The following is a 27,586-nucleotide window of genomic DNA, read 5'->3' on the forward strand; positions in this document are numbered from 1 at the left end:
TGTAAATAATTTGCAGACAATATGATTCATTATTGAATCGCCGTTTATTTAATAGGTAAATAGCGGAATGCCACATACGCTTCAATCGTAGGTAATTGAGTCGTGATCGGATCTCAGTCGGATGAATGAATCTTTAAAAGAAATGTGGCTTAAGTAAAATTAGGAGAATCGGGCCCCTGGTCTACTCCCTAATACTATTTGCAGTTGCCAGAGTTGCCAGAACACATGCACATTGCAGGTAAACAGTGGGCCGACAGTTCGTCAAGTGTTTTTTAAGAAAAGCCTGAATCCGATCGAAGTTCTTTAGCCTAAACGTTGTAATTTGCGTGATTTATGCGCCCGAACAAACTATCGGCCGACTAAAAGTTTGAAGTGAGCGAGCAATTTTACATATAAAATACCTTTTGGCAAGAGAAGGTATTTTATTACGCCCCTGGCTGGAGGCCTTAAATTCTAGGCATCCACCGGGAAAAGTCCGGTTAAGCAGTACACGGCCTCCTATCTTGATAGGGAGATGCCATACCAAAAAAAAAGTTGGTGTTTTATATGTAAGATTGCTCGGATTGGCGGAATGAAATCGCGGGAAATGCCTTGATTAAAAACTCTTATAAATATTGGTTAATGAAAATTCGATGTCTCAATATGTTCGTAAAAGTGGTGACTGTGTTTATGTTGCACTTCTTCTTCTGACCCTCCGGCGGGGGAGCGGTGGACACGATCCCTCTCAGGTAGAAACGCTCAGACCCGTGCTCGATTTCGGGGAAGACCAGTCCTCCTCCGCTGTCACCTGTACATACTGCCGTCTTCCCTAGGAAAAGAATAGAAGTAGTCGTGTTAGAAAATCTAATGAGGATGATTTTAATACTGTACCTAGCGAAATACAGGCCTATTTCGCTAGGTACAGTCATTGGCAAGGTGCTGGATAGTCTGCTTGAGAAGCAACTAAATAGACACATCAAATTAAATGATGGGCAGTTTGGTTTCAGACCCCAACTGTCCACTGAAAGTGCAATCTTGTGTCTCAAGCAGACTGTCCGGACTACCGTCTACACGGACAGGAGAACACCGGTGCATGGTTGTTTTCTTGATCTGTCAAAAGCCTTTGACCTGGTAAATTATGACATCTTGTGGCAAAAGTTGTCGGATGACACAGACTTACCCGCTGAGTTAATTAATGTTTTCCAACATTGGTATAAGAACCAGAAAAATTATGTTAAGTGGGCGGATACTAAATCTGAGACTTATAGTCTGGAATGTGGAGTTAGGCAGGGGGGGATAACTTCACCTACTCTGTTTAATCTTTACATAGATCGTTTGGTGGGGGAGCTGAGCAGCACCATGGTTGGGTGCTCGATTGATGGCAAGATGCTAAACAATATTAGTTACGCTGCTGACATGGTACTGCTCAGCCCATCCATCTGTGGTCTGAGGAAATTGCTGGCTATCTGCGAGAGATATGCGGAGGCCTTTTTTTTTTTTTTTTTTTTTGTTGTCGCTGGGTAAAAAATGCTATTACGCATGCCCTTCCCGTCGGGGGACGGGAGAGGGGTATGTGGGACTCCCCGGTAACGACGTTCCCGGTATACCCACTAAAAAGGCCCAGCGGCACTCCGACCTCGCCTGAGTGGAGGGGGTCTGGGAATCTAGTGCATCCAGTCCCCCACCGGCGATTGCCCGCCTCACGGCAGGCCCCTCATGCCTCCCCCTAGTGGGGAGGGGTCCCTATGATGGCCGGAGCACAAGGGGCGATCCTTGTAATGCAGGCGGTGGCACCCCCGCGCCTGTCGCCCGCTGATCACCCCCCGGGGCGGATGGGGACGGACGTTGTGTTCGCCGTCTTCCACCCCTTTTTCGTCTGCGGAGCGGCGCTGCAAGAGGGTCGTTCTCCCGCAAGCGCTCTGCCGCCTCCTTCTGTGACATGACGTCCTCACAGAAGGAGGCTACCGCGTCCCATGCCTCCTCACTTCCCAGCATGGCACCAATCACACTGGGGAGCGAGAGGTCATTCCCGACCACTGCCACCAGGGTGCGGCGGGGTTCAGTCCACGATGGGCACACCTGTAGTGTGTGCTCTGCTGTATCCACCTCGGCTTCACAATGGTGGCACTTTGGGGTCTCCTCCCTCCCAATCCGGTGCAGGTACGCTCCAAAGCAGCCATGCCCGGACAGCACCTGCACTAGATGCATCGAGAGGCAGCCATGCCGCCGATCGAGCCATCCATCCAGGACAGGCCCGATGGCATCCAGCGTCCGGCGACCGAACGTTGACGAGGCAAGGTCCTCGGCCCAGTGTCGAGTGATTGCTTCCCTCGCCTCCTCACGCACTTCTTCCCGTTCGATCGGGTCCGGGTGCCGGTCTAGCGCCCTTTGCGCCGCCGTCCAGTCGTACACTCTGGCGAGCACCCAAGCCTCGAGCTCCCAAGGAGGGGCTCCCGCCAGAACGCACGCCGCCGCGAAGCTCACTGTGCGGTATGCCCTCGCCACCCGTTGTGCAATGGCCCTTTGTGGCCTTCGGATGGCAGCGGCGTTCCTCCGACCGCACAGTGAGTCTGCCCAGATTGGGGCCCCATACAGGGCCATACTCTTGAGTATGCCGGCGTATAGACGCCGGCAATGGTCGCCGGGCCTCCCGATGTTTGGGAGGAGCCATGAGAGGGCGCCCGCGGTCCTCATCAAGCGCGTCGACAAGCCACTGAAGTGTGCGCTGAAGCGCCACTTGCTATCGAGGACTATGCCCAGATATTTCATCTGGGGCTGTACCCCAATGCGGACACCCTCCACATGTATATGAGCGTCGGGCGGTTGGTGCTGCCGAGGCCCATGGAAAAACACGGCTTCGGTCTTTTGCAGCGCCACCGTCAGCCCTAGGCGGGAGATTCTGTCCACCACTAGTGAACCGCCCGCCGAGGCCAAGCTGGCGGCCTCTCCAAAATTTCTCCCCCGGGCAATCAGAAGGGTGTCGTCTGCATAGCAAATGACAGACGTGCCACGGGGGAGGTTGCCCCGCAAAAGCCAGTCGAATCCAATGTTCAACAGGAGCGGCCCTAGAACAGAACCCTGTGGGACACCGGACTCGACGCCGTAACGTCGGAGCTGGCCCGTCTTGTCCACAAGGAGGACTGTGCGGTCCCTCAGGTAGTCCGCCAAAAGTCCCCGCAAATACGGAGGCACCCCGTGGAAGCGGAGGGCCTCCAGTATGGTGGAGTGGGGAATGGAGTTGAAGGCGTTGGCTATGTCGAATGACACAGCCAACAGTCCGTCTCCCGCATCCATCGCCTCCCTCACCTGGTCTTTTAGTCGGGACAGGGCGTCAACTGTCTCCCGCACCGGGACCGACAAGCGCGCACACCGACGATGAGGTCGAGCGCATTGTTCGGCTCTGCATGCTCCAGTGCGGGAGCATGATGAACGCTCGCATCGAGGCCATCTCTCGGCGCCTTCCGCAGGAGCCAATCCTCCGGCCGACATTAGCGGCGGACAAACGGAGGACGGAGGAGCCGCCGAGACCTGCGCCTCAAAAGGGGAAGCCCGCGGAGGGTGTTGAAAAGCCCGTGGAGGGAACCCCGTCGAGTGTTCAGCCCACGACTGCCGGGTCCAAGGGTGAGACCTGGGCGAAAGTCGTGGGCCGCAAGAAGGCCCGCAAAGCCGCCAAAAAGGCCGCGGCACCAGCAGCAGCGCGCGCCGCAGTTGCGCAGCCTGCGCGACGGACTGCCAAAAAGACCGGCGGTCGCAATGCGCCGGCGATACGTGCGCCTCGTTCTGAGGCTGTTACGCTAACGCTCCAGCCCGGAGCTGCGGAGCGCGGCGTTACGTACCAGTCGGTGATTGCCGAGGCCAAGGCCAAGATAAAATTGGCAGATCTTGGCCTCCAGTCCGTCACCCTCAGGCAGGCTGCCACGGGTGCGCGGCTGTTTGAGGTGGCTGGTGCTGCGAGCGACAGCGTCGAGAAGGCGGACGCTCTGGCCGCCAAAATGAAGGAGGTCCTCAACCCAGAGGACGTCCGGGTCTCCAGGCCAATGAAAACCGCAGAAGTGCGGATTGCTGGCCTGGACGACTCCGTGACCTCTGAGGAGGTGGCGGCGGCCGTTGCTCGTGGCGGAGAGTGTCCGCCGGACAAGGTGCGGGCCGGCGACATACGCGTTGACGCTACCGGACTCGGCGTAGTCTGGGTTCGGTGCCCTGTAGCGTCGGCGAAAAAGATCGCCGATAGTGGCAGATTGCTGGTTGGCTGGGTTGCAGCGAGGGTGAAACTCCTGCAGCCCCGGGCTTTGCGGTGCTTCCGGTGCCTGGAGAAGGGGCACGTCCGGGCAAAATGCACCGCCGAGATTGACCGCAGCGACCTCTGTTATCGTTGCGGTCAGCCCGGCCACAAGGCGGCCCAGTGTTCCGCGGCGCCAAACTGCTGCTTGTGTTCGGCTGTGGGGAAGCCAGCGGGACACAAAGTGGGCGGAGGGGCCTGTGGCGCGCCTGCCAGCAAGGCCAAGAAAAAGAAGAGGAGCTCTAAGCCTGCCGGGGAAACCTCGCCACCCCCGCAGGCCAGTAGCTCCGCGGCCGACTCCCGGCCCAGGACCGTTGCCGAGGGAATGGAGTGTCAATAATAGGGCACCTCCATTTCCTCCAGGGCAACATCAACCACTGTGCCAGAGCTCAGGATCTTCTCCTCCAGAGCATGGCAGAGTGGTCGATTGACGTGGCTGTGGTCGCCGAGCCGTACTTCATCCCCGCCCGTGACAACTGGCTGGGGTGCGCTGACGGTTTGGTGGCCATTATTGGCGGGACTCTGACCGACCCGTCTCGGGGCCGTGGCTGGGTTGCTGCGGTCTCGGGCGGCATCGTCATTGTGGGGGCGTATTTCTCCCCCAACAAGAGTCTCGCCGACTTCGAGGGTTTCCTTGTCGAGTTGGGCGCCGTCGTAGGCCGCCATCACCCTCGCCCCGTTCTGGTGCTCGGGGATCTCAACGCCAAGTCATCGGCGTGGGGATCTCCGGTCACTGACCCTCGGGGCGAGGTGCTGGAAGAGTGGGCGGTGACGACCGGTCTGGTCGTCCTGAATCGGGGCTCGGAATACACGTGCGTGCGGCAGCGGGGCGGGTCGATAGTGGACGTCTCGTTCGCTAGCCCCTCTGTCGCCAGCCGAGTCCGCGACTGGCGTGTCGCCGTGGAGGTGGAGACGCTGTCGGACCACAGGTATATCCGGTTCGACGTCTCTGCCCAGACCGCGAGCGGCCGCCATCCAACAGCCCCGATCAACGACGGCCCGCGCTGGGCGCTTAAGTGCATCGACAAGGAACTGCTCGAGGAAGCTGCCTTAGTCCAGTCCTGGATTTGGGAGTCGGCGACGGACGGCCCCGTCGACGTCGAAGCGGTGGCGCTGCGGTTTCGCGGGGCGATGACGCAGATCTGCGACGCGTCCATGCCCCGCGTCCGCCAACAGTCCGCAAGGCGCCAGGTGTACTGGTGGACCGCCGAGATTGCGCAGTTGCGCATCGCGTGCGTTGCGGCTCGCCGCCAGTACACACGATACCGGAGACGACGTCGACGGGTTTCCGCCGAGGAGGACGCGCTGTATGAGGTGTACAGCGCGTCCAGGGAGACTCTGTGGCTGGCCATCGGCGATTCTAAGTCGCGTGCCAGGGAGGAGCTGCTGGGGTCCCTGGATCGGGATCCGTGGGGCCGCCCCTACCGTTGGGTACGGGGCAAGCTGCGTGCATGGGCGCCTCCACTGGTGCAGAGCATGCAGCCCCAGCTGCTAGGGGCGGTCGTATTGGCGCTCTTCCCTGAGCGAGCGGGACACGTTCCCCCGACGATGGCTTCACCCTCGGCCACAGACTCTCCCGAAGAGGAGAGCACCGATGTCCCCGAGGTGACGCAAGCAGAGACGAGAGCGGCCGTGTCGCGGCTCCGGGCTAAGAACACGGCGCCCGGACCCGACGGAGTTCCTGGCCGAGCTCTCGTCCTGGCTCTGAAGGAGCTAGAGCCCCAGCTGAGAGGGCTCTTCACGGCATGTCTCGAGCAGGGTCAGTTTCCCAGTGTGTGGAAGGAGGGGAGGCTGGTCCTGCTCAGGAAGGAGGGGCGCCCCGCGGACTCGCCGTCCGCGTACCGGCCCATAGTGCTGCTCGACGAGGCGGGCAAACTCTTTGAGCGTGTCATCGCAGATCGCCTCGTCAGCCACTTGTGCAGAGAGGGGCCGGACCTGGACGACAACCAGTTTGGTTTTCGTCGCGGGCGCTCCACCGTAGACGCCATAATGCGCGTGAGAGCCCTGGCGGAGGAGACGGTGTCCCAGGGTGGGGTGGTGTTGGCGGTGTCTTTAGACATCTCCAACGCGTTCAACACCCTGCCCTGGAGCTGTATTCGGGAGGCACTGAGATATCACCGCGTGCCTCCCTACCTCCGTCGCACAGTAGGGGCCTACCTAGAAGGTAGATGCGTCACATATCGGGGACATGACGGTGCCGGTCGGCACCTCATGACGTGCGGTGTTCCACAGGGATCGGTGCTGGGGCCGCTCCTGTGGAACATCGGTTACGATTGGGTGCTGAGAGGCGAACTCCCGTCGGGCGCCGACTTGACGTGTTATGCGGACGACACGCTTGTCACCGCCCGGGGGAGCTCGCACAGGGAAGCAGCGTTGATAGCCACGGCTGCGGTGTCACAGGTGGTGAACCGCATCCGGCGCCTGGGCCTGGAGGTGGCCCTCAACAAGTCGGAGGCCATGGTGTTTCATGGCCCCCGACGCGCGCCGCCGTCGGGATCACACATCGTGGTCGGTGGAGCCCGGATAGCTGTCGAGTCCACCATGAAGTATCTGGGATTGGTGCTCGACAGCCGATGGGAATTCGGCCCCCACTTCCGGCGGCTGGTGCCCAAGCTGATGGGTGCAGCGGGCGCGCTGTCAACGTTGCTTCCTAACATGGGGGGCCCGAGCGCCGCCTGTAGGCGGTTGTACGTGGGAATCGTGCGGTCCATGGCCCTATATGGGGCCCCTGTGTGGGCGATGGACCTGGCGGCCAGCACTCTAGCCATTCTGCGCAGACCGCAGAGGGCGATGGCCGTCAGAGTCGTCCGCGGGTATCGCACGATTTCCTACGAGGCGGCTTGCGTCCTGGCCGGATCCCCGCCCTGGGACCTAGAGGCTAAAGTACTCGCGTCGCTGTATCGGTGGCGCGAGGAAGAGCGGGCACGGGACTCGAGGCCGGTGCAGCGGCAGATAGCGCAGCGCCGAGCAGAGCTCCGTCAGGTCTTGGTGGCGGAATGGCGGCAGAGGCTTCTGCGCCCTACCGCCGGCCTCGCCACCGTCGAGGCGATCCGGCCAGTGCTCGACGACTGGCTCGGGAGAAGGCACGGCTCCCTGTCGTTCAGGGTGACGCAGGTGCTGTCGGGGCACGGCTGCTTCGGCAAGTACCTGTGTCGCATAGGCAGGGAGCCGGACGCTCGGTGCCACCACTGCGTCCATGGCGGGGAGGACACGGCGCAACACACGTTCGTTCAGTGTGTTGCTTGGGAGGAGCAGCGCCGTGTCCTCACAAATGAAGTAGGAGGCGATCTGTCGCTGCCGGCCGTGGTACGGAAGATGGTCGGCAGCGCAGAGTCGTGGGACGCAGTGGTGTCCTTCTGCGAGGACGTGATGTCGCAGAAGGAAGCTGCGGAACGGGAGAGGGAGATTTCAACTACCGATCCCGCCCGCAGCAGGCGCTCCGGGCGCCGGAGGAGGGCAGACAACGCCCTCTTCCGCCCCCCATGAACGGGTCCAGGGGCGAAGGACTTGGGGAAGTCCCCGCCCCCTATTCAACGGACCCGAGGCGGAGGCGCGCGCGGGTGTCGACGCGCGCCTCTGAGGCGTTGCACGGGGGAGTTTAACACCTCACTCCCCCGTGCCCGAGGCGAGGCCCGCAAGGCGGGCCAGCACCAGTGCGGGGCTGCGGAAGAATTTGGATTCCCGCGGCCCCGCGCCCACGTGTAAGGAGGACACAGGGGGGTTTTAGCCGGTAGGAGTCCGGCACACCCCTCCGCCTCTCCCCAGGCGGAGGAAGTCCATGAGGATTTCCCCCCGAGAAAAAAAAAAAAAAAAAAAAAAAAAAAAAGGGCGTCAACTGTCGAACGCTCAGCTCGAAAACCGAACTGAGCGTCCGCTAGATCCGGGCCGATTGTGCTCAGATGTCTGTTGATTCGGGCGGTGAGGATCCTCTCGAACATTTTGCCGACCTCATCCAGTAAAACGATGGGTCGGTATGCCGATGGAGAGTCCACCGGCCGCCCTTCCTTCCGAAGAAGGCACAATTGGCCCTCCTTCCATGGTTTCGGGAACCTCTCACACGTCAGGCACGCACTGAAGAGGTCCCGAAACCTTTCTCCCATCTGGGATGTGGCGATGGCCACCACCTTTGCGGGGACGCCATCCGGACCTGGGGCCGTCTTTTTACCCCTGAGGCAGGAAACTGCCCTTTCTACCTCGTCCTGCGTAACCAGCGGGACCTCCTCGGCTGACGGAGCTGCACCCCGCGGGGCGCTCATCTCTGGTGGAGTGAAGTTGTCCCTGCGCGGGAACAGGGACTGGACCACCCCATCCAGCAACGATGGCTCGAGGGTCTCGGCAACTGGAGGACCGTACGGGCGCAGTTTGTTGCATGCCGCCTTGTACGGCCTCCCAAAGGGGTCAATGTCCAGACCCTCAAACATTTCCGCCCTCGCGCGATCCTGAGCTGTGCCCATTCGCGCCGTCAGCGTCGACTTGGCCTCTATGTAGGCTGCATAGAGGCGGTCCTCGTTGCTGAGGTCGCGAATGCGCCGCCGCCGGCTTCTTGTGTAGGCCCGCCTGGCTGCCACACAGGCAGCCCGTAGATCCCCCAACTCCTCCGACCACCAATAAACGGCACGCCTAGGAGGTGGACGACGAGACCGAGGCATGCTAGAGTTGCACACCTCGGTCAGGGAGACCCTTAACTGGACCGCTGTGGCGTCCACATCCGGGACCACTACAGGAGGTGACAGCCAGTCCTGGACGAACGCCGCCTCCACGGCGGCTTCCCGGTCCAGGTGGGAGAGCGCCCACCGTGGGAAGTGCGACCGACCCTCCTGGGTCCCCTGGGAGCCCGGGGTGGAAACATCAAACCGCACGTATCGGTGGTCTGACAGCGTCTCCACCAGCTCCACCCGCCAGTCTACTACACAGGCCGCCAAAGAAGGGGAGGCAAAGGCGAGGTCCACGATGGAGCCCCCCTGCCGCCGCACGCAGGTGTGAACTGTCCCCCTATTCAGTAGGGACAGACCGGACGAAATGGACCAGGTTTCCACCTCTCGTCCTCGGGCATTGGTGGCTGGGTTACCCCATAACACAGATTTTGCGTTGAAGTCGCCCATGACCAACACCCGGTGCTGCACCACTCCGCTTGCCACCCTGGCGAGGACCTCGAGAAAGTTCTCGTAGTCCGTGAGAGGGCGGTTTGGAGAGAAATACACCCCTATAAGGGCTATATCCCCCCACGAGGCGGCGACGTATCCCGGTCCTCTCTCTAAGAGCGATAGGGGAGGGGAGTCCGTGGAAGACCGCGCCACCAATGCAACCGAGCCATTGTCGTCTCCGAGCCAGTTGCCAGGGATAGAGTACGGCTCGGCGACAACCGCCACGTCCACCAACCACTCCGCAAAGGTTTGGACCAGTAGGCTCTGGGCTGCTCTGCAGTGGTTGATGTTCGCTTGAAGAACACGTCTACGATGCCCAGCCATCAGTCGGTGTTCATCGAGCTTCCCTCGGTGGCCGGCACTGGAACTGGAGCTTCAGTGGCGGAGGCAGCTGCAGGCCGAACCGGCGCCTGCGGTTTGCCCTTCTTTGGTGGCGGTCGGCATTCCTTGCCCGCCATCACGTGGTTGGCTGGACGACCACTGGCAGCGCATACTGCGCAATGCATGGTGGCAGCCTCGCAGGTGGCTAACCTGTGCCCCCCTTTTCCGCAGCGGAAGCAAAGGTCCCATCGCTCGGTAGTGGACGGGCAGAGAGGCCGGGTGTGCCCGATGCCGAGGCACTTGAAACAGCGCATCGGCGCATCCTCAAGTACCCGGACCCCACCCGAGCTAAGCCCGACCGGGAGGCGACCCTTAGCCAGAACCACCTTGGCAGCTACGACCGGGCACTCTAGTCTCACGGAGCCCATACCCCTGCGGCCAGGTCTAATGCCTCGGCCCTTGACAGATGCGACGGCGCAGCCCCCCGCCGCCGCAACCGCTGCCACTACCTCCTCTTGCGTGACCGAGTCGTCAAGGTCGGTCACCTCTAGAGCCACACACTTGACGGGCCTCACAACTTTGGCCGTGTCCGCGACAGCCTCTCGGAGCTTCGTCGCGAAGAGGTCCGCCTTGGTGCCGCGTTGGGCCCCCGAAAACTCGAAGATACGAGCCCCCGTTTGGGTCTTCCGGCACGTGACTCTGCCAGCCCCAAGTTCCGCAGGGTCGACGTTTGTACGAGCCCGCCGCAGTACGGACTCGTATGTCTCCCCACGTTGCGCTGCCTCTGGAGTCAACGTGACCACCACGGCTTCGGTTCTTGGAGGAGGAGCGAGCTTCCTCCTCTTGTCCTCTGAGGCTGCAGGCTTGGCTGCAGGGGGCTCAGGAGCCGACTTTTTCCCCTTTCTCTTCCTCGCTACCACCTTAATCCAGGGCTGGTTGGAAGGGGTGGTGGAGGGCAGCAGAGGGTCTTCCCTCAACGGTTCCGGAGGGACCGTCTGGGCAGTCGGGGCCCGTGAGTTCTTCTTGCCCTTTCCTTTGCCCTTGGCGGTCTTTAGCACCTGGGGCTCCGACTGGGCTGGAGCCGTTGAGGGCCCCGGTGCAATGGGCATTCGTCCGGGCGCCTTATCCGCCGCGAGTGGAGGTCGTAGCCGCGTCTCTGGCAGGAGCCGGTCTTCGATGCCGGCAAAGCAGGCCCTGGTGAAGGCCCTCTCCTCCATGACCACCTTGCGGATGATATCCTCAAGGTTAGAGGAGGGGGGCCTCGTTGCTGAACCTTCCGACGTCCCCTCAGGCCGAGTCGTGGGCTCGGCAGCGCGCGCGTGAAGCGCGGTCACCTCTTTCTGCAGGCGATCCACTTTTGCCTGCAGTTGCCGCGTCTCATCGGAGGTGGTGCGCTGCGCTAACTCCTTTACAATGCCGAGTAAGTTCGCTGCCCGGCATTTCAGGGCCTTCTGGAAGGTCCCCTTTAGGTTGGAGGACTTGGAGGCCACCTCTAGGATCTCCATCTGATCCTCCAGAGCCATGCGCTCCATTTCCTCCACGGAGTAGTCCGCGTAAAGGACACTGGAGGCACCGTGGCTGGTCCTGTCTCTGCTTGGCCGGTCGTCGGCTTCTAATACCGCCCGCTTGGCGGGCTTCTCGGCTGCGTCCGAAGAACCTCCGGAGCCCCGCTTGAGGAAGGCCCTCTTCCTCGTCTGGCGGGTTGCGACGCCGCTCGTTCCACTCATTTCTGACTCCGTGTCGGACAGGTCGGTCGACACGAGATCATTACCTCTCATGAGACTAGCCGCGGATGGTGCGCGGCTGGTTTCTGATGCCGAAGCATCTCGAGATTGGCCCTGAGAAGGGCCTTTGGGTTGGCCCTGAGAAGGGCCTTTGGGTTGGCCCTGAGAAGGGCCTTTTTGGAGACAGCGCCCGGAGGCGGCCCTCACAGGACGTGGCATTGCCACCCACAATATCGAAACGCAAGACTGTTGAAGATGTTTCGACGCACAGCGTTCGTTAGCCGCCGGCCTGCCACTCCGTTACGGTGGTCAGGCGCGGCGTTGCCCAGGGGTCACTACGTGGAAGTCAACGCTGTGGGGGGACCCCCGGAGGCGCATGGCCTGAGGTATAACGCCACCAAGAGTGAAGTAATTGTGTTTAAGGTACGTAACAATACACCTGCTTATATTCCACCTGTAAAGCTTCGCGATTCTCCTCTTAAGGTTGTGACTCAATTTAAATATCTCGGCCATGTAGTTACGGATTCTCCGACAGATGATCAGGATATTGATAGGGAGCGTAGAGCGTTGGCAGCCCGATGTAACATGCTTGCCCGCAGGTTTGCACGATGCACTAATCAAGTAAAACTGACCTTATTTAGAGCATATTGCCAGTCGTTCTACTCGTGCAGCTTGTGGGTAAGGTATACGCAGAAGGCTTACAACGCTCTGCACGTTCAGTATAATAATGCGCTGAGGATGCTGTTGGGACTGCCTCGATGGTGTAGTGCGTCTGGCATGTTTGCGGAGGCTAGAGTTGATGACTTCTATGCCATTATACGCAAGAGATGTGCGTCCATGATGAGACGCTTCAGGGACAGTCCCAACAGTATCCTTGCTACACTGGCAGACAAAATTGACGGACCGTTTATAAGACACTGGGCAAGTAGACATGTGCGTGCTGACGTCCATGTCAATAATTAAGACATTATAATTTGTGTTGTTTTTTTTCTACTAACATTAGGATAAGGAATTACTAACACTTGTATGGATCTCTGGTCTGAAATAAATAATTTAATATTGTAGCGCGGACCTTGTCTATTGCCCCTCCGCGCCCCTCTAGACTAAGACGCGCGCCGGCTCGCTACCGAAATAATTAAAAGTGGAACAGCCGCGCAGCTTTTGCGGCGCGCGCGGAGCACCGAGTGCACGAGCAACCGCGAAGCACGACGCATGCGCTCCGGTTGTTGACGGACGCCCGCGTCGCTCGCGTGCCGGTGCTTAAGCTCCCTTGTGTTAAATATTGTATTGTGTTTTTTTGTGTACGGATTATACTATTTTACTTCCAATCGTTTTTTCAATAAAAACTCGGAACGAAGCCCAACTATAATATTATTATAATTGTATGTCTCTTCTAGACCTCGAGACTACAGCGTCCCGGATTTTTGGAAGGCGAACGTGGGGCCGAAGCCAACACGCTGAAGCCCCTTTGAGACAATTTTAATGAAATGGCGACACAAAACCGACGACTATCCCCGTATACACTATAGAAATGTACCCAAGGACAATCCCCGGTTCTGTGCTAAACTATTGCCAACTATGGAGAAAAACTACTTGGGCTATTGTGATGGGATGTTAGTGGACTAAGAATGGGAAGACTATGGGAACTATGGCACCTGCCGATAACAATGTTTGCACACGTAAAAATGGCAGGTGGAGACTCGCCAACTCACTTACTGGGCCCTCGGGAATCAGTAACTGAATAGCAACAAGAGGGCAACAGGTACATGAGCGGCTGAAGGGTGAGGATACCTCGGCGGATTTTAAACGCAGATCACGCGACCGCGATTTTAAACGCAGACCCTGTGGGTCCAGCATCACCGGCCCACTAGCCACTTACCACGATAGTAAGATGGGACGGTAATCCATCACAACCGGACAGCGATCAGGGATAAAGAATATACATGCGATGTAAGGATTTAGCTAAGCTAGCTAAGTTACGGCCATTACGAGTAGTCAGAAGCCAGTAAGTCAGACGCCAGTTTAACCAAGGGGTATCCGGTCGCCCGGGTAACTGGGTTGAGGAGATCAGATAGGCAGTTGCTCTTTGTAAAGCAATGGTACTCAGCTGAATCCGGTTAGACTGGAAGCCGACCCCAACATAGTTCGGAAAAGACTCAGGGGATGATATTGATGGTGTCATAGATATATTCGAAAGTACATATAAAAGAAAAGTTACATTGTTACATGCCTGACCCGAAATTCATCCTCAGAGCCTTTTTCCCAACTATGTTGGGGTCGGCTTCGAGCCTAACCGGATTCAGCTGAGTACCAGAGCTTTACAAGGAGCGACTGTCCTGCCTGACCTCCTCAACCCAGTTACCCGGGCAAGCCGATACCCCTTGGTTAGACTGGTGTCATTACTGGCTTCTGACTACCCGTAACGACTGCCAACTTGAAATATCCCAGTAAGTACATATTAATAGATTGCCATATGAGGACTCACCGTTCAAATAGCCAGCACATATCTTGTCTCCGGTTATGCTCTCCGTGAAGGTGGCCGGTGTGACTCGAAGGCATTCTTTCGGCGGAACAAACGGGAGATCTACCACTTTCAATATTTGCGATGGGCCCGCAATCTCGCCAGTCAGGCCCCAGCCGGCGACCTGTGGAAACAACGATTGTGAAACGGTCCCGTAGGAACTATTTACTTTGATAACTAGACTATCTATATATCATTAAAAGATTTTTTCAAATGGGGTCACTTAGATAACCAACCGTTTTTCTGGGAAGCTTCTTTCCGTTCCCGGATAAAACAACCGGGCACTGTGATGCCCAGGTACCTGGGTTGATGAGGTCAGATAGGCAGTCGCTACTTGTAAAACATTGGTACTTAGCTGCAACAGGTTAGACTTGAAGCTGACCCCAACATAGTTGGGAAAAGGTTCGGGAGATGATATTAGCATAGAATAGTATCATCATCATCATCATCTCAGCCATAGAACGTCCACTGCTGAACATAGGCCTCCCCCTTAGATCTCCACAGATACCTGTTGGAAGCGACCTGCATCCAGCGTCTTCCGGCGACCTTTATAAGGTCATCTGTCCACCTTGTTGACCAGATTAAGTATAGATTTAGTTAGATAAACAGTCTTACTTTTCCCAAAACACCTGGCATCATCTGAGATCGATAGAAGTTGATGTCGAAGCTCAGGCAGACGGGGCTCACTTCCGCACCGTAGTTCACTGGTGTTTCTAGAAAGACTACTGCTATATCCTCCTGATAGTTCGCGGCTCCACCCCGGAACAGTTCCGCGGCCTGAATGTCTTTAACCTGAAAACAGCAGTTGTAACGTCAAAATTCAACACTTTTGCGGTACACCATTTAACTGTGACGATATCCGAACCATCAATTTTCAGTTGTCAAATCGCCGATCAACCGAACCGAACAATCTGGGCCCCGATTCTCCTCTTCTCTCTAAGTTAATATGTAATGTCAAAATTGAATAGAAATTGAATCGCAATTTCTATTCAATTGAATCGCAATTTCTATTCAATTGAATCGCAATTTCTATTCAATTGAATCGCAATTTCTATTCAATTTTGTTTGTTATTCAATTGTTTTCGTTAAAACTGCTTAACCATATCTGGCATTCTGCTACTAATATAAGACCAATCGTATTCCAACGACATTCGATTAGTTTGCGATTGGTCTGCCATTTTGGTATATAAGTACGGTAGTTTGCTCTACAATTACAATGGTAATTATTTACAGTCAAAATGATTCATTATTGAATAAGGACAAAAACGTTTATTTCAAAGAAAAAATAGCGGACTGCCCTACACGCTTCAATCTTAATTGATTCGTGATTGGATCTCAATCGAATGTGAATCGTATGTCGCTTAAGTACAGCAGAATTGTGCCTCTGATACTTGGGACTTTTTACACAGCTAGAAATTAAACATTTAAACTGCTCTTTAAACTGAAGTTTCAGAATAGCAGTCCAAGTGCTCGTCCAAACACATTTATGATTTACTAGCCGTGTTCCCGCAGTTTTACTCGCGTTCCTTGGGAGTTACTGCTCGTACTAAGATAAAATATACTTAGCCTATGCAACTTTTCTAAGTTTGTATGTACTTTCTAAGTATATGTACTTAGACACCAATGGCTGATAAAAAGGTGAAGGAAAACATCTTGAGGAAACCTGGACTATAAAGTCTGAAATCACCAACCCGCATTGAGCAAGCGTGGTGATTAATGCTCAATCCTTCTCCATGTGAGAGGAGGCCTGTGCCCAGCAGTGGGACGATAAAAAGGCTGTAACAGTAATGTTACTCGGTAAGAGTGTGCTTTTCATAATGATATAATTTTTCAAATTGGTTCGGTAGTTTCGGAGCCTTGGGTATTGTCATGTACTGTAATAGAGTAGGTTCTTATACAAATTTATATATCAAACAATGTTTAAGGTTCTTCTAACCTACAGACAAACATGTGTTGCTAGGGAGTTTGTTGCGCCACTTCTTCTTCCCACCAAAAACACATAGGAAGTGGTGAAGGGTGGGCGTTTTGGGGGCTGCCTTATGTAAATTTCTGACGTCAAAAAGTGCTGTCTTGCAGCCAAGTTTGAATAAATGTTTTTTGATTTTGATTTTAGGGTTCAAACAAACAAAACGTGTTTCGTCTTTATTATACTGGGCCCCGATTCTCCTAATTTTACTTAAGCGTCATACGATTCACGTACGACTCGATTCGACTGAGATCCAATCCCGACTCGATTACGATTGAAGCGTATGTGGCATTCCGCTATTTTTTCTTTGAAATAAACGTTTTTATCCTTTTCTGTCATTCAATAATGAATCATTTTGTCTGTAAATGATTTACGATTGCAAAATGATTGTACAGCAAACTACCGTATAGATCAAAATCACCAAAATAGCAGTCCAATCGCACACCAATCAAATGTCAATCGAATACGATTGGTCTTTTATTGGTAGCAGAATGCCCGATATGGTTAAAACTGCTATTGCGATCATATTGCGATTCGATTTCTATTCGATTTTGACATTATTAACTTAGGAGAATCGGGCCCCTGGTGTAGAAGTGTAGGTTCCTTACATGAGATTTCTGTGCGTTCTTGTCGTTTGGGTCATCCCAGTCTCGGTACAGCTTGGCAGCGGCGACGGCGAAGAGAGAAGGCTGTACCGAACGATCAGTGTCATTCCAGAAGCAGTGAGCGGCTGTTAATCAATGAGTAAATCTATATATGTCACCGGAAAATAACAAGATCCGTAAGTTTATCAATTTACTAGGAAGTTTATAAACTTTCGTAAGATTCTAAACGGGAGATAAATTGTAATATTTTATGTCCACATTTTCGTAAATTGATAAACTTACTGAACTCACTCGTAAAATATTAAGTAAGCAGTAACGAAACGCTACGCGCAATCTGATTGGTTGGCTGTCACGTGTCACTTCTCCTTCCTAAGCATTGCCACTATGAACATTGACCAATCAGAGAGCAGTGTGTTATTTTACGTATTTCAAAGATCGTATATTTAAAAGAGTTTCTGTGATTGGTCGAACCATATAAAATCTTACGAATAGATATTCGTTAGTTTATAAATTTACCGTATGACGTCGGAAATTGATAAATTTACGAAAATATGGACGTAAAATACTACAATTTATCTCCCGTTTAGAATCTTACGAAAGTTTATAAACTTCCTAGTAAATTGATAAACTTGCGGATCTTGTTATTTTCCGGTGACATATATACCTGAATGAATTCTAAGCAGTGCGCAAAAAAACTGGTGGTTCAGAATCAATAACATCATCATCATCCTAGCCTTTTTCCCAACTATGTTGGGGTCGGCTTCCAGTCTAACCGGATTCAGCTGTGCTTTACAAGAAGCGACTGCCTATCTGACCTCCTCAACCCAGTTATCCGGGCAACCCAATACCCCTTGGTTAGACTGATGTCAGACACTGCCAAGGATGTTCAATGACAGCCATTTTGTTTCTTGTATACATTAATGACTTGCCATATTATTTAAAATCATTGTGTGATGTAGTATTGTTTGCTGATGACACGTCTCTAATTTTTAAAGTTGATAGGAATAGAGTAGATTTTGATGACGTGAATTCTTGTCTTTCACTAGTAACGCAATGGTTTACAGCCAATAATTTAGTTTTGAATACGAAGAAAACAAAATGTATTAAATTTGCTTTGCCCAATGTAAAAAATCTCGGTCCCGGTGTAATTTTGAACAATGAGGAACTTGAAACGGTACATGCTACGACTTTTCTAGGGATAACAGTAGACTCCAAAATTCAATGGGGTGAGCATATAACTGGCATCACGGGTAAATTAAGCTCTGCTGCGTACGCTGTCAGGAAAGTAAGAGCTCTCACCGATGTAGCCACGGCGCGTTTAGTGTACTTTAGCTATTTTCACTGCATCATGTCCTACGGAATTCTTATGTGGGGCAATGCTGCCGATATCGAGAATGTTTTCGTACTACAGAAGCGCGCTGTCCGTGCTATATACAAACTTGGTGCTAGAGTCTCCCTTAGGGAAAGGTTTAAGGATATTGGTATTCTGACTGTGGCGTCTCAATACATTTATGCCAATATAATATACGTAAGGCAAAACCTAGATTCATATAGTAAAAACAGCGACGTACATCATTTTAATACTAGAAATAAACACAAGTTAACCGCACCTAATTATCGTTTACATAAGGTACACGGTTCATTTGTGGGGCTTTGTGTACGCATTTATAACAGAATTCCGGTTCATCTGTTGGAATTAACGGACAGTTCTTTTAAAAATAAAATTAAAGAAATTCTTGTTAAAAAGGCATATTATAATGTTAATGATTATTTCACAGATAAACGCAGATGGCAGCTCTGAAGTGGAACAAAAGTGCTTTATTTAATTTTGTATTATTCGGTGTTTTAAATTAATAATAAATAAAATTGAATTGTATAACTGTAAAATAAATTAATAATAATTACATTTACATTTAGTGATCACACAGCAGCTCTATCAGCTAGGGTCAGAAAGTTGATATATGTTATGAAACAAATAAGAGACGTAGCAAACCCAGATCTTGCAAAATATATTTATATTGCTCTTTGCCAATCGATTGTAACGTATTGTATTAATACCTGGGGGGGTGTTGCTGCGTCACACTTAATCTCATTGGAAAGAGCTCAGCGGTCCGTGCTAAAGGTTATGTTAAAAAAGCCTTTAAGGTATTCCACAGCACTTATTTACAATGAAACGAACTTATTAAGTATTCGCCGCCTTTACATAAAAGCTGCTATCTGTCTTACACATAAACAAATATTAAAATCTGAATCTCACAACAAACTGCTGACAAATAGAATATTTAGAATCCCGGTACCCACAGTTAATACTTCCTTTGCACAAAGATTCTCAAATTTTTTATTTCCTTATTTATACAACAAAATCTGTAAAATCTGTAAATTTAAAGACGACACGGCGCGCGTAATTCAATCAAAGGTTACAAAATATTTAAATGATTTAACATATAACGAAGTAGAACAGCTACTAAAACCCACACGGTAAGAGGATGTAAATTTTTTGCACATTATACACACACACACACACACACACACACACACACCCTCAAACTCACACACCTCGCACACAAACACACACATTGTCTGTTTGTTATAATTACTTTTAGTCTTGTACTTGTATTTTGATCTCACTAGTCCTTAAGGAAACCGTATTGTTGATAGCCGCGATACAGGCTTTGCCTAGTGCGGTTGTCATTGTAAATTATTACTGTATACTCTGGGATGCCTAATAAAGATTTATTATTATTATTATTTGTTTATATGTCTCTTTCTGACCTCGGGACTACAGAGTCCCGGATTTTTGGAAGGCGAACGTGGGGCCGAAGCCAACACGCTGAAGCCCTTTTGAGACAACTTTAATGAAATGGTAACACAAAACCGACGATTATCCCTGTATACACTATAGAAATGTACCCAAGGACAATCCCCGGTTCTGTGCTAAACTATTGCTATAGTTCGGCCATTCAGAGAATGCGTTCCTGACACGTCGCGATTGAACTGACGACGTAACTTTGCAATGGCGTTGCAGTTACGATAAAAATATTTTTGCTGGTTGTTTACCGTTTTAACAATTGAGGAGCATTAAAACAACATTATTATATCAATAATCAATGAATGTTATTACGTCGTCAGTTCAATCGCGACGTGTCAGGAACGCATTCTCTGAATGGCCGAACTATAACTATGGATGAAAACTACTTAGGCTATTGTGATGGGATGCTAATGGACTAGGAACGGGGAAACTACGGGAACTATGGCACCTGCCGATGACAATGTATTAAATACATGTTAAAATGGCAGGTGGAGACTCGCCAACTCACTTACTGGGCCCCCGGGAATCAGTCACTGAAAGCAACAAGAGGGCAACAGGGACATGAGCGGCTGAGAAGGGTGAGGATACCTCGGCGGACTTTAAACGCAGATCACGCGCTCCCTGTGGGTCCAGCATCACCGGCCCACTCGCCACTTACCACGAGGCACCTACCCTCCGAGCAGGACTAACCTTGCTCTAGCGACTCCACTCTGACCGGCCGATGAAGGCAAGCCAAGAGGCGGGAGACCTATCCCCCGTCATGCTTCACTCCGGCAAGCCGGAGGTGGGGGACAGTATACTCTCCCTGGAGCACTCGGATATATAGCCCCGCGGGGTCGCTACTCCCCGTCATCCGCCTCAGATGCCCTGCGGGGCTTATTATTATTATTATTAATTAAATTGTAATAGACAGCTGTGTTGCTGGGAAGTTTGTTCTTCACCGCTTCTTCTTTCCAGTGGTGAAAGGGGGGCGTTTTGGGGGTGCTGTCATTCTTGTAAAATTTTGACGTTAAAAAGTGCTAATCGTATTAGCCTATTTTAATAAATGATTTTGACTTTGACTTTGACTTTGCCAGTTTAACGTGCCATCCGAAACACAGTCATTGGTGTCTAAGATATACTTAGAAAGTACATACACACTTAGAAAAGTTGCTTTGGTACTTGCCTAACCTGGAATCGATCAGAATCAATAACAGAACAGAACATACATATATGCATCGTGAGTAAAAACATCCTGTATACCTACTAATATTATAAATGCGAAAGTACCTCTGTGTGTCTGTCTGTTACGCTTTCACGTCTAAACCACTGAACCAATTTTGATAAAATTTGGTACAGAGATAGAGTTGACCTTGAGAAAGAACATAGGATAGTTTTTATGCCAGGACACGCCATCACGCATGAACGGCTAGACCGATAAAGCTGAAAATTAGAGATGAGTCAGCTTAGACCCGGGAGAAGGAGATAGGAAGAATTTTTGTCACCATTCGGCTACGAGAAAAAGTTATCTCGATTCTCGGGACGCGGGTGAAACCGCGGGCGGAAGCCAGTATTTAAATAAATCAAATCAAATCATATTTATTTTCAGGCATCAATGGCCTATAGATAAACACCTTAAAACTAGCATATATATGTTATACAAAATTGTAAATCAAAACTTAAAACTATGTTAGTAGCACTTCACTATGCACTATGTCACTGTGTGGTCCTGTGGCACTTGTCCGCGGAAGCGACGGAACACCACGTTCTGTGGCCAGAAGTTCTCGTCCAACACGAGGTGCAGAAAACACGTCGGCACTCACGCCACGAACGCCTTGAAGTTGGCGTTATGGCACGACTCCAGCAGCTGCACTCTCGGGGTGTACTTCAGCTTTTGACGCACGTACTCCACGATGTCCTCCGCCTTAGTGGTGTAGTGTAGGCGGGAGATGTACACCGGGGTGTTCGGCTTGGAGGCACGAATTTTGATGTTTGGCTCAATAGGAGCCGTGCCGCAGCGATTCTTGTTGGTCCGCTGACGGCGCTTCCTCCTTTGCACCGTAACGAATCCCTCATCGTCAGCCCGATTCGGTCCCTTTACGGGCACGAGCTTCTTCGTAGCATCAATTTTGCTACCGGTGACGCTATTGTAGTCTCGACGTACATTTTGATGTTTCGTCGACGCTGCAGAAACGAGCAGCTGTTCGAGCGGTCGAGCGGCGGTCAGTGGAGGACCCGCAGGGACGGGAGCGGGGCAGCGGGGCGCACGAGGCGCGCACTATTCCGACTCAGCATTCGGCGGCAGTGACAGCGGCGATGGGAAAACAGCTGACGCGAAACTTGCACCCGACACATCGCTCCGCGCCGCATGTTTACGTTCGATGCACCAGTTACATTAACCGATTTACGCAACTCGTTAAGTTCGCTGCGCAAATCGGCGACTGTAATTTGGGATGTATCTAACTTCTTCTGTACATCCGCAAGACTTGCTTTTAGAAAGACGATGTCTTCCAGCAGGCTCGTAACGTCGACATGGTCGAAGGTGACGGGCGGAAGCTTATTCAGATCCTTGGCCACAAACGACGGCACGTCGTCTGGATCGGTCTCCTTTAGCAGCGTGATGACATCCATGACATCTAAATAAATAAAAGTCGTGGTGACCTAGTGGGTAAAGAACCAACCTCTCAAGTATGAGACTATGGGTTCTACTCCAGGTCAGGAAATACCAATGCAACTTATCGTTTGTACGTACTTTCTAAGTATATCTTGGACATCGATGACTGTGTTTCGGATAGCAAGTTAAACTATAGTTCCCGGCTGTCATTGAACGTCTTTAGCAGTTGATCCGGGTAGAAGCCAGTAAGTCTGACAACCACCAAGTCTTACCGAGGAGCATAAGGTCGATAAGGTAACTGGGTAGAGGAAGTCAGATAGGCAGTTGCTCCTTGTAAAACACTGGTACTCAGCTGCATCTGGTTAGACTGGACTGGTGAATAACTCTGTATAGACTTATACAACCTATATTTTTGTTGTAAACAGAAGTTGGCGCCGCTTTTCTACAGTTCTACAGTTCTTAAAAAGGAACATAGTTGGGAAAATAGATATTATTATTATACGCGGAACAAATGTCCCCTAGTGAAAAGTGAAAGCAGTTACAGAAGCAGTTAACTATGAGGTAGAAAACTCGCGACTTACCGGTGAGCACAATGCTATTGCTGACGAGAGACCCTCCACAAATCTGTCGGTAGAAGTTTTGCGATTTGGTCGGCTTGCGGTATATGGCCACGTGCCAGGGCAACTGTCCCCGCAAGGCTGGCTGGCCACCGGCCACCAGAACGTCAACGGCTGGAGTCCTCCGACCACAATCTGGGAAAAACAGTAAATAAATATATCAAACTAATAAAAACTAATGAGCTCATCATTGGATATGTTTGAGAGACGAGTTAAGGAACATTATTTATCAACATGACCTTTGTATATTTGTGTATATATTTGTATATATTATATTGTATATATTTCATGTAATTATAAAAGGTATATATTTAATTTATTATACGGAATTATTCATATAGATTCTTTTTATTAGTATAAAGTTGCACATTTGCCCTTTTTTTTTTTTTTTTTTGTTGTCGCTGGGCTGAAAATGCTATTACGCATCCCCTTCCCATCGGGGGACGGGAGAGGGGTATGTGGGACTCCCCGGTAAAGACGTTCCCGGTATACCCACTAAAAAGGCCCAGCGGCACTCCGACCTCGCCTGAGTGGAGGGGGTCTGGGAATCCATGGCATCCAGTCCCCCACCGGCGATTGCCCGCCTTACGGCAGGCCCCTCATACCTCCCCCTAGTGGGGAAGGGTCCTTATAATGGCCGGAGCGCAGGGGTTGATCCTTGTGGTGCAGGCGGTGGCGCCCCCGCGCCTGTCGCCCGCTGATCACCCCCCGGGGCGGATGGGGACAGACGTTGTATTCGCCGTCTTCTGCCCCTTCTTCGTCTACGGAGCGGCACCGCGAGAGGGTCGTTCTCCCGCATGCGCTCCGCCGCTGAGACATGACGTCTTCACAGAAGGAGGCTACCGCTTCCCATGTCTCCTCACTTCCCAGCATGGCAGCAATCACGCTGGAGAGCGAGAGGTCATTCCCGACCACCGCCATCAGAGCGCGGCGGGGTTCAGCCCACGATGGGCACACCTGAAGTGTGTGCTCTGCCGTATCCACCGTAGCTTCGCAGTGGTGACACTGTGGGGTCTCCTCCCTCCCAATCCGGTGCAGGTACGATCCGAAGCAGCCATGCCCGGACAGCACCTGCACCAGACGCATCGAAAGGCACCCATGCCGCCGATCGAGCCAGCCGTTCAGGACAGGCCCGATGGCATCCAGCGTCCAGCGACCGTACGTTGCCGAGGCAAGATCTTCGGCCCAGTGCAGAGTTATTGCCTCCCTTGCCTCCTCACGCACCTCTTCTTTTTCTGTCGGGTCTGGGCGCCGGTTTAGCGCCTTCTGTCCCGCCGTCCAGTCGTACACTCTGGCGAGTACCCAAGCCTCGAGCTCCCAGGGAGGAGTACCCGCCAGAACGCACGCCGCCGCAAAGCTCACCGTGCGGTACGCCCTCGACACCCGCTGTGCAATGGCCCTTTGTGGCCTGCGGATGGCAGCGGCGTTCACCCTACTGCACAGTGAGTCTGCCTGCACATTTGCCCTACCCCATCAAATCACTCTTTCACTCTAAGGTTGGCTGGAAGAGAACCCAACACTGGGTTAAGCTCGCCATTGTACATTATCTCTCTGTATTCAGTGTGTCTCTCTGTATTTATGTGTGCAATAAAGAATAATAAAAAGTTAACATACTATTGTTAATACACATATAGAAAAATAGAACAGACTTCCAAATACACAAGTGACGGAGTCTAATGGATGAATGTTCAAGTCCAATTAAAAAAAATAGTTTTTGTTTAGTACAAATACTAATTTATAGCGTTGGCGTTTTAGACGTTGGAGAAGCGCCAACGCTCGTAAAATACTATAGTGGGATAGTGGGATAGTGGGATAGCGGCCTAAGAGAACCCAATTCTGGGTTAAGCTCGCCATTGTACATCAACTGTCTTTAGTCTGTGTATATTAATTGTTAAGTGTGCAATAAAGAATAATAATAAACAGTTTTAAGAGGAACATTCTGTAGGTCTCGTGTGACTGTAGGTCCCGGCTGTCATTGAACATCCTTTGCAGTCGTTACGGGTAGTCAGAAGCCAGTAAGTCTGACATCAGTCTAACCAAGGGGTATCGGGTTGCCCGGGTAACTGGGTTGAGGAGGTCAGATAGGCAGTCGCTTCTTGTAAAGCACTGATGCTCAGCTGAATCCGGTTAGACTGGAAGCCGACCCCAACATGATTGGGAAAAGGCTCGGAGGATGATGGATGAGTTTTAAGAGGAAAATTAACTTAGGACTTACTTGTTGGGCAAGTGATGAGCTGGGGCTTCCAGTTTCCATTTTCGTCACATTCCATCATAGGTAGAGGGTAGGCCGAGTGGTAAATGGGTTCATTGCATATGGACTCCACCTTGGTGCCCGTCGGCTCCGACTCGTTGCACTCCCGTTTTCCTTGAATGCCGTTGCTGGTCACCTGACAGCTGTAATTCACTGACGGGTGCTTCTTCAGGATGCATAGCCCTGGTTGAAAAGAAAATTATGATCAAACTATTTCATATTACTTTTATAATAATGTTGTGTTTGGAACTATCGAACCGATTTGATCTCAAAACTCAAAGCTAAATTCCTACTAATATTATAAATGCGAAACTAACTCTGTCTGCCTGTCTGTCTGTCTGTCTGTTACGCTTTCACGTCATTTAGACGTGATTTTAATAAAATTTGGTACAGAGATACAGTTGACCTTGAGAAAGAACATAGGCTAGTTTTTATCCCGGACTTTTGAAGAATTTTCTTGGAAACGCGATATAACCGAACTCTACGCGGACGAAGCCGCGGGTGGTGGCTAGTATTATCTAAATCCCTTCAGATTGTAACAATCAAACTTTCGTGTTCCATATTAATGTCATGCATTCATTCGGGGGCGGTACCTAATTTACACACAACATCTTGTTACGTTTTGATTAGGGTACACCCAAACCATCCCGTAGGTGTCATAAGAGGTAACTCAGGGAATTTTGGACCCTGTGCACCTACAGGTTACAACCCTCGGGAAGAAGGAACATCATCAACAAGTGCATTTTCAAGGAGAGTTCACGTTAGGCACGCCGCAAAATCATTCTGCTAAATGTAAAGTGAAAATAAGAAAAATATATTGCGCCAACCACAAATAACTTGGCAAAGGAAGGGATAGGAAGAAGAAAATCTTGTGACAAATACTGGTTGCTTATTATTAATTGATTATTTAATTCATATTCATACGTCATGATTTCTTTTCTTGCAAATTACCTATTTTAATTTATTTTTTAAAGTTTTTTTTTCGTTAATTTGCTTTTTTTGTACCCAATTATCTCCCTTTAACCCGATGGTTGACTGGTAGTGGTAGAGAATGCCTTGTGGCATTAAGTCCGCCAATGTACCATTTTTGTACATAAAGAATAAATAAATAAAAATACCACTTACGGCGGCAGTCCGGCAAACGTTTGACGGACCAGCTACCATCATGGCAGAAGACTTCTGGTTTCTGGATCCCTCCGTATCCTTCTTCGCACTCGATGACGAGTCGGACGTATTGTAGTCTGTCTCCCGGCCCTGCATCCATAGCGTTGATCACTTGGTACCTGCCATGAGATGGATACTGGGGCAGCTCGCACTTGCCGGACTTGTAGTCTCTGAAGGATAATAGAATAGTAGAGTAGGCGGCTCGATATTAGGCAACGATTCTTAATTATAAATTAAAAGTAAGTGAATCTTCTTCTTATCGAGTGAGCTGCAGGTTTAATCACCTAGCAAGCCCTGGTGTCAGAGTATTCTCAAATCCGCCTGCCGGCATCTGACGTGGAATTGTAACGACTGAGTAGCAGTCGGGGGCGCCACGTCTCAGGCACGGGGGTGTAATATCGCCAACAAGTTACGTGAATTAAAGTAGAATTTTCTTTTTCTACTGACGACCGTTATATGTCTTGCCTTTTCCCGACATTTTTTTGGTCAGCTTCCAGCATCACTAGCTACAGTTGAGTACCAGGTATAATACCTTTTCAAAGTACCGACTGCCTATCTGACCTCCTCAAGACAGACCAGGGCAACTCGATATTCCTTGGCAAAATTGTTGAACTTTCTGGTATAATGTTGAAATGACAGCCGGGACCCAACAATTTATCGAGCAGTCCGACTCACGGAAGAACTCGTTATGACAAGATGGTCACCCATCGCAGCAAGACGAGAGTGAAAGGGGCAAAGTAGGCACGGGTCTTGGGGGAGACCGGGTTTAAAAGCGGGAAGCGTTGATTTAGGTAAGTTATGATCATCCTGTATGGCTATTACTTGTCATTGAACATTGAAATTTCAACTTTATGTCCGTGTAGTATAGTTATCGGCACGAATCTTGAGCGCTGACTTTCATCTGCGCAGAAGTGATTTATTAGCATAGAACCAATCCCGAGTGACGGCTATGACGCGATGCGCTGCGGGCCAATCACCGCTTTACCCTGCCCCCGCGCCTCACTTCATACCACAAAAGGGACAGAATAAATTACTTCTGTGCAGGTGAAGGTCAGCGCTCAAGATTCGTGCCGATGATTATATTAAAGTATAAAATTCTTGTTTCTACATATTTGTAAGCTTACCCCGTATTGATTCTTGGTGGTACTGAAGGCAGTACTGGAGGAATCGAGAGCGGCCTCGGCGTAGCTCTGTTGCAGAGGTCATCGGCCTCGTCCGAGCCATCTGCGCAATCCGGAATCTGGAAGAGATAGCAACAGTGTTTAATACAGCAAAAATCTATCTAGTAGAAGATTTATGTGGAGTTTGCACTAAATCGGTCCAGCGGCTCTTCATTTACCACATTTTTATGGCAAAATGTTGGAATTGAACGGGTAAGTGGACAAAGGTGTTATCTGGCAAAACTGAAAAAATCGAGTTTTTGCATGGACATAGGTTTTAAGTGATAATAAACCGACTGATGGGCTGAAAATATATATTCTTTTATTCATATCCAGAAATACAGACCCTAGCAAAGGTGTTAACTAACAAATGTGATACATTTAAAGTAAACAATAAATATATTAAAATATATTAGATACTTCTGTTATAATAATCTGGTAAGAAATTATATT

At 51.1% G+C, this 27,586-nt stretch overlaps 1 protein-coding gene across 2 annotated transcripts in view; it reads right to left on the bottom strand.

Annotated features, from left to right (window-relative positions):
- Window positions 1–27,586, bottom strand: part of LOC124644197 (modular serine protease-like) — a 39,190-nt gene continuing 11,604 nt past the window's right edge. Inside the window, exons 8-15 of one of the 2 annotated variants that reach the window (XM_047183446.1) lie at window positions 27,098–27,213; window positions 25,935–26,143; window positions 24,774–24,992; window positions 22,523–22,693; window positions 16,543–16,664; window positions 14,584–14,760; window positions 13,933–14,092; window positions 1–808 (exon numbers count right to left, since the gene is read on the bottom strand). In XM_047183446.1, coding sequence (XP_047039402.1) covers window positions 606–808; window positions 13,933–14,092; window positions 14,584–14,760; window positions 16,543–16,664; window positions 22,523–22,693; window positions 24,774–24,992; window positions 25,935–26,143; window positions 27,098–27,213 — 1,377 coding nt within the window. In that variant the 3' untranslated portion in view covers window positions 1–605. Of the gene's footprint in view, window positions 809–13,932; window positions 14,093–14,583; window positions 14,761–16,542; window positions 16,665–21,035; window positions 21,964–22,522; window positions 22,694–24,773; window positions 24,993–25,934; window positions 26,144–27,097; window positions 27,214–27,586 lie in introns of those variants that run through there. The other variant, XM_047183447.1, reaches the window with a different exon arrangement.

This window comes from Helicoverpa zea, chromosome 29 (assembly GCF_022581195.2).
Source record: "Helicoverpa zea isolate HzStark_Cry1AcR chromosome 29, ilHelZeax1.1, whole genome shotgun sequence".
NCBI classification, from domain to species: domain Eukaryota; kingdom Metazoa; phylum Arthropoda; class Insecta; order Lepidoptera; family Noctuidae; genus Helicoverpa; species Helicoverpa zea.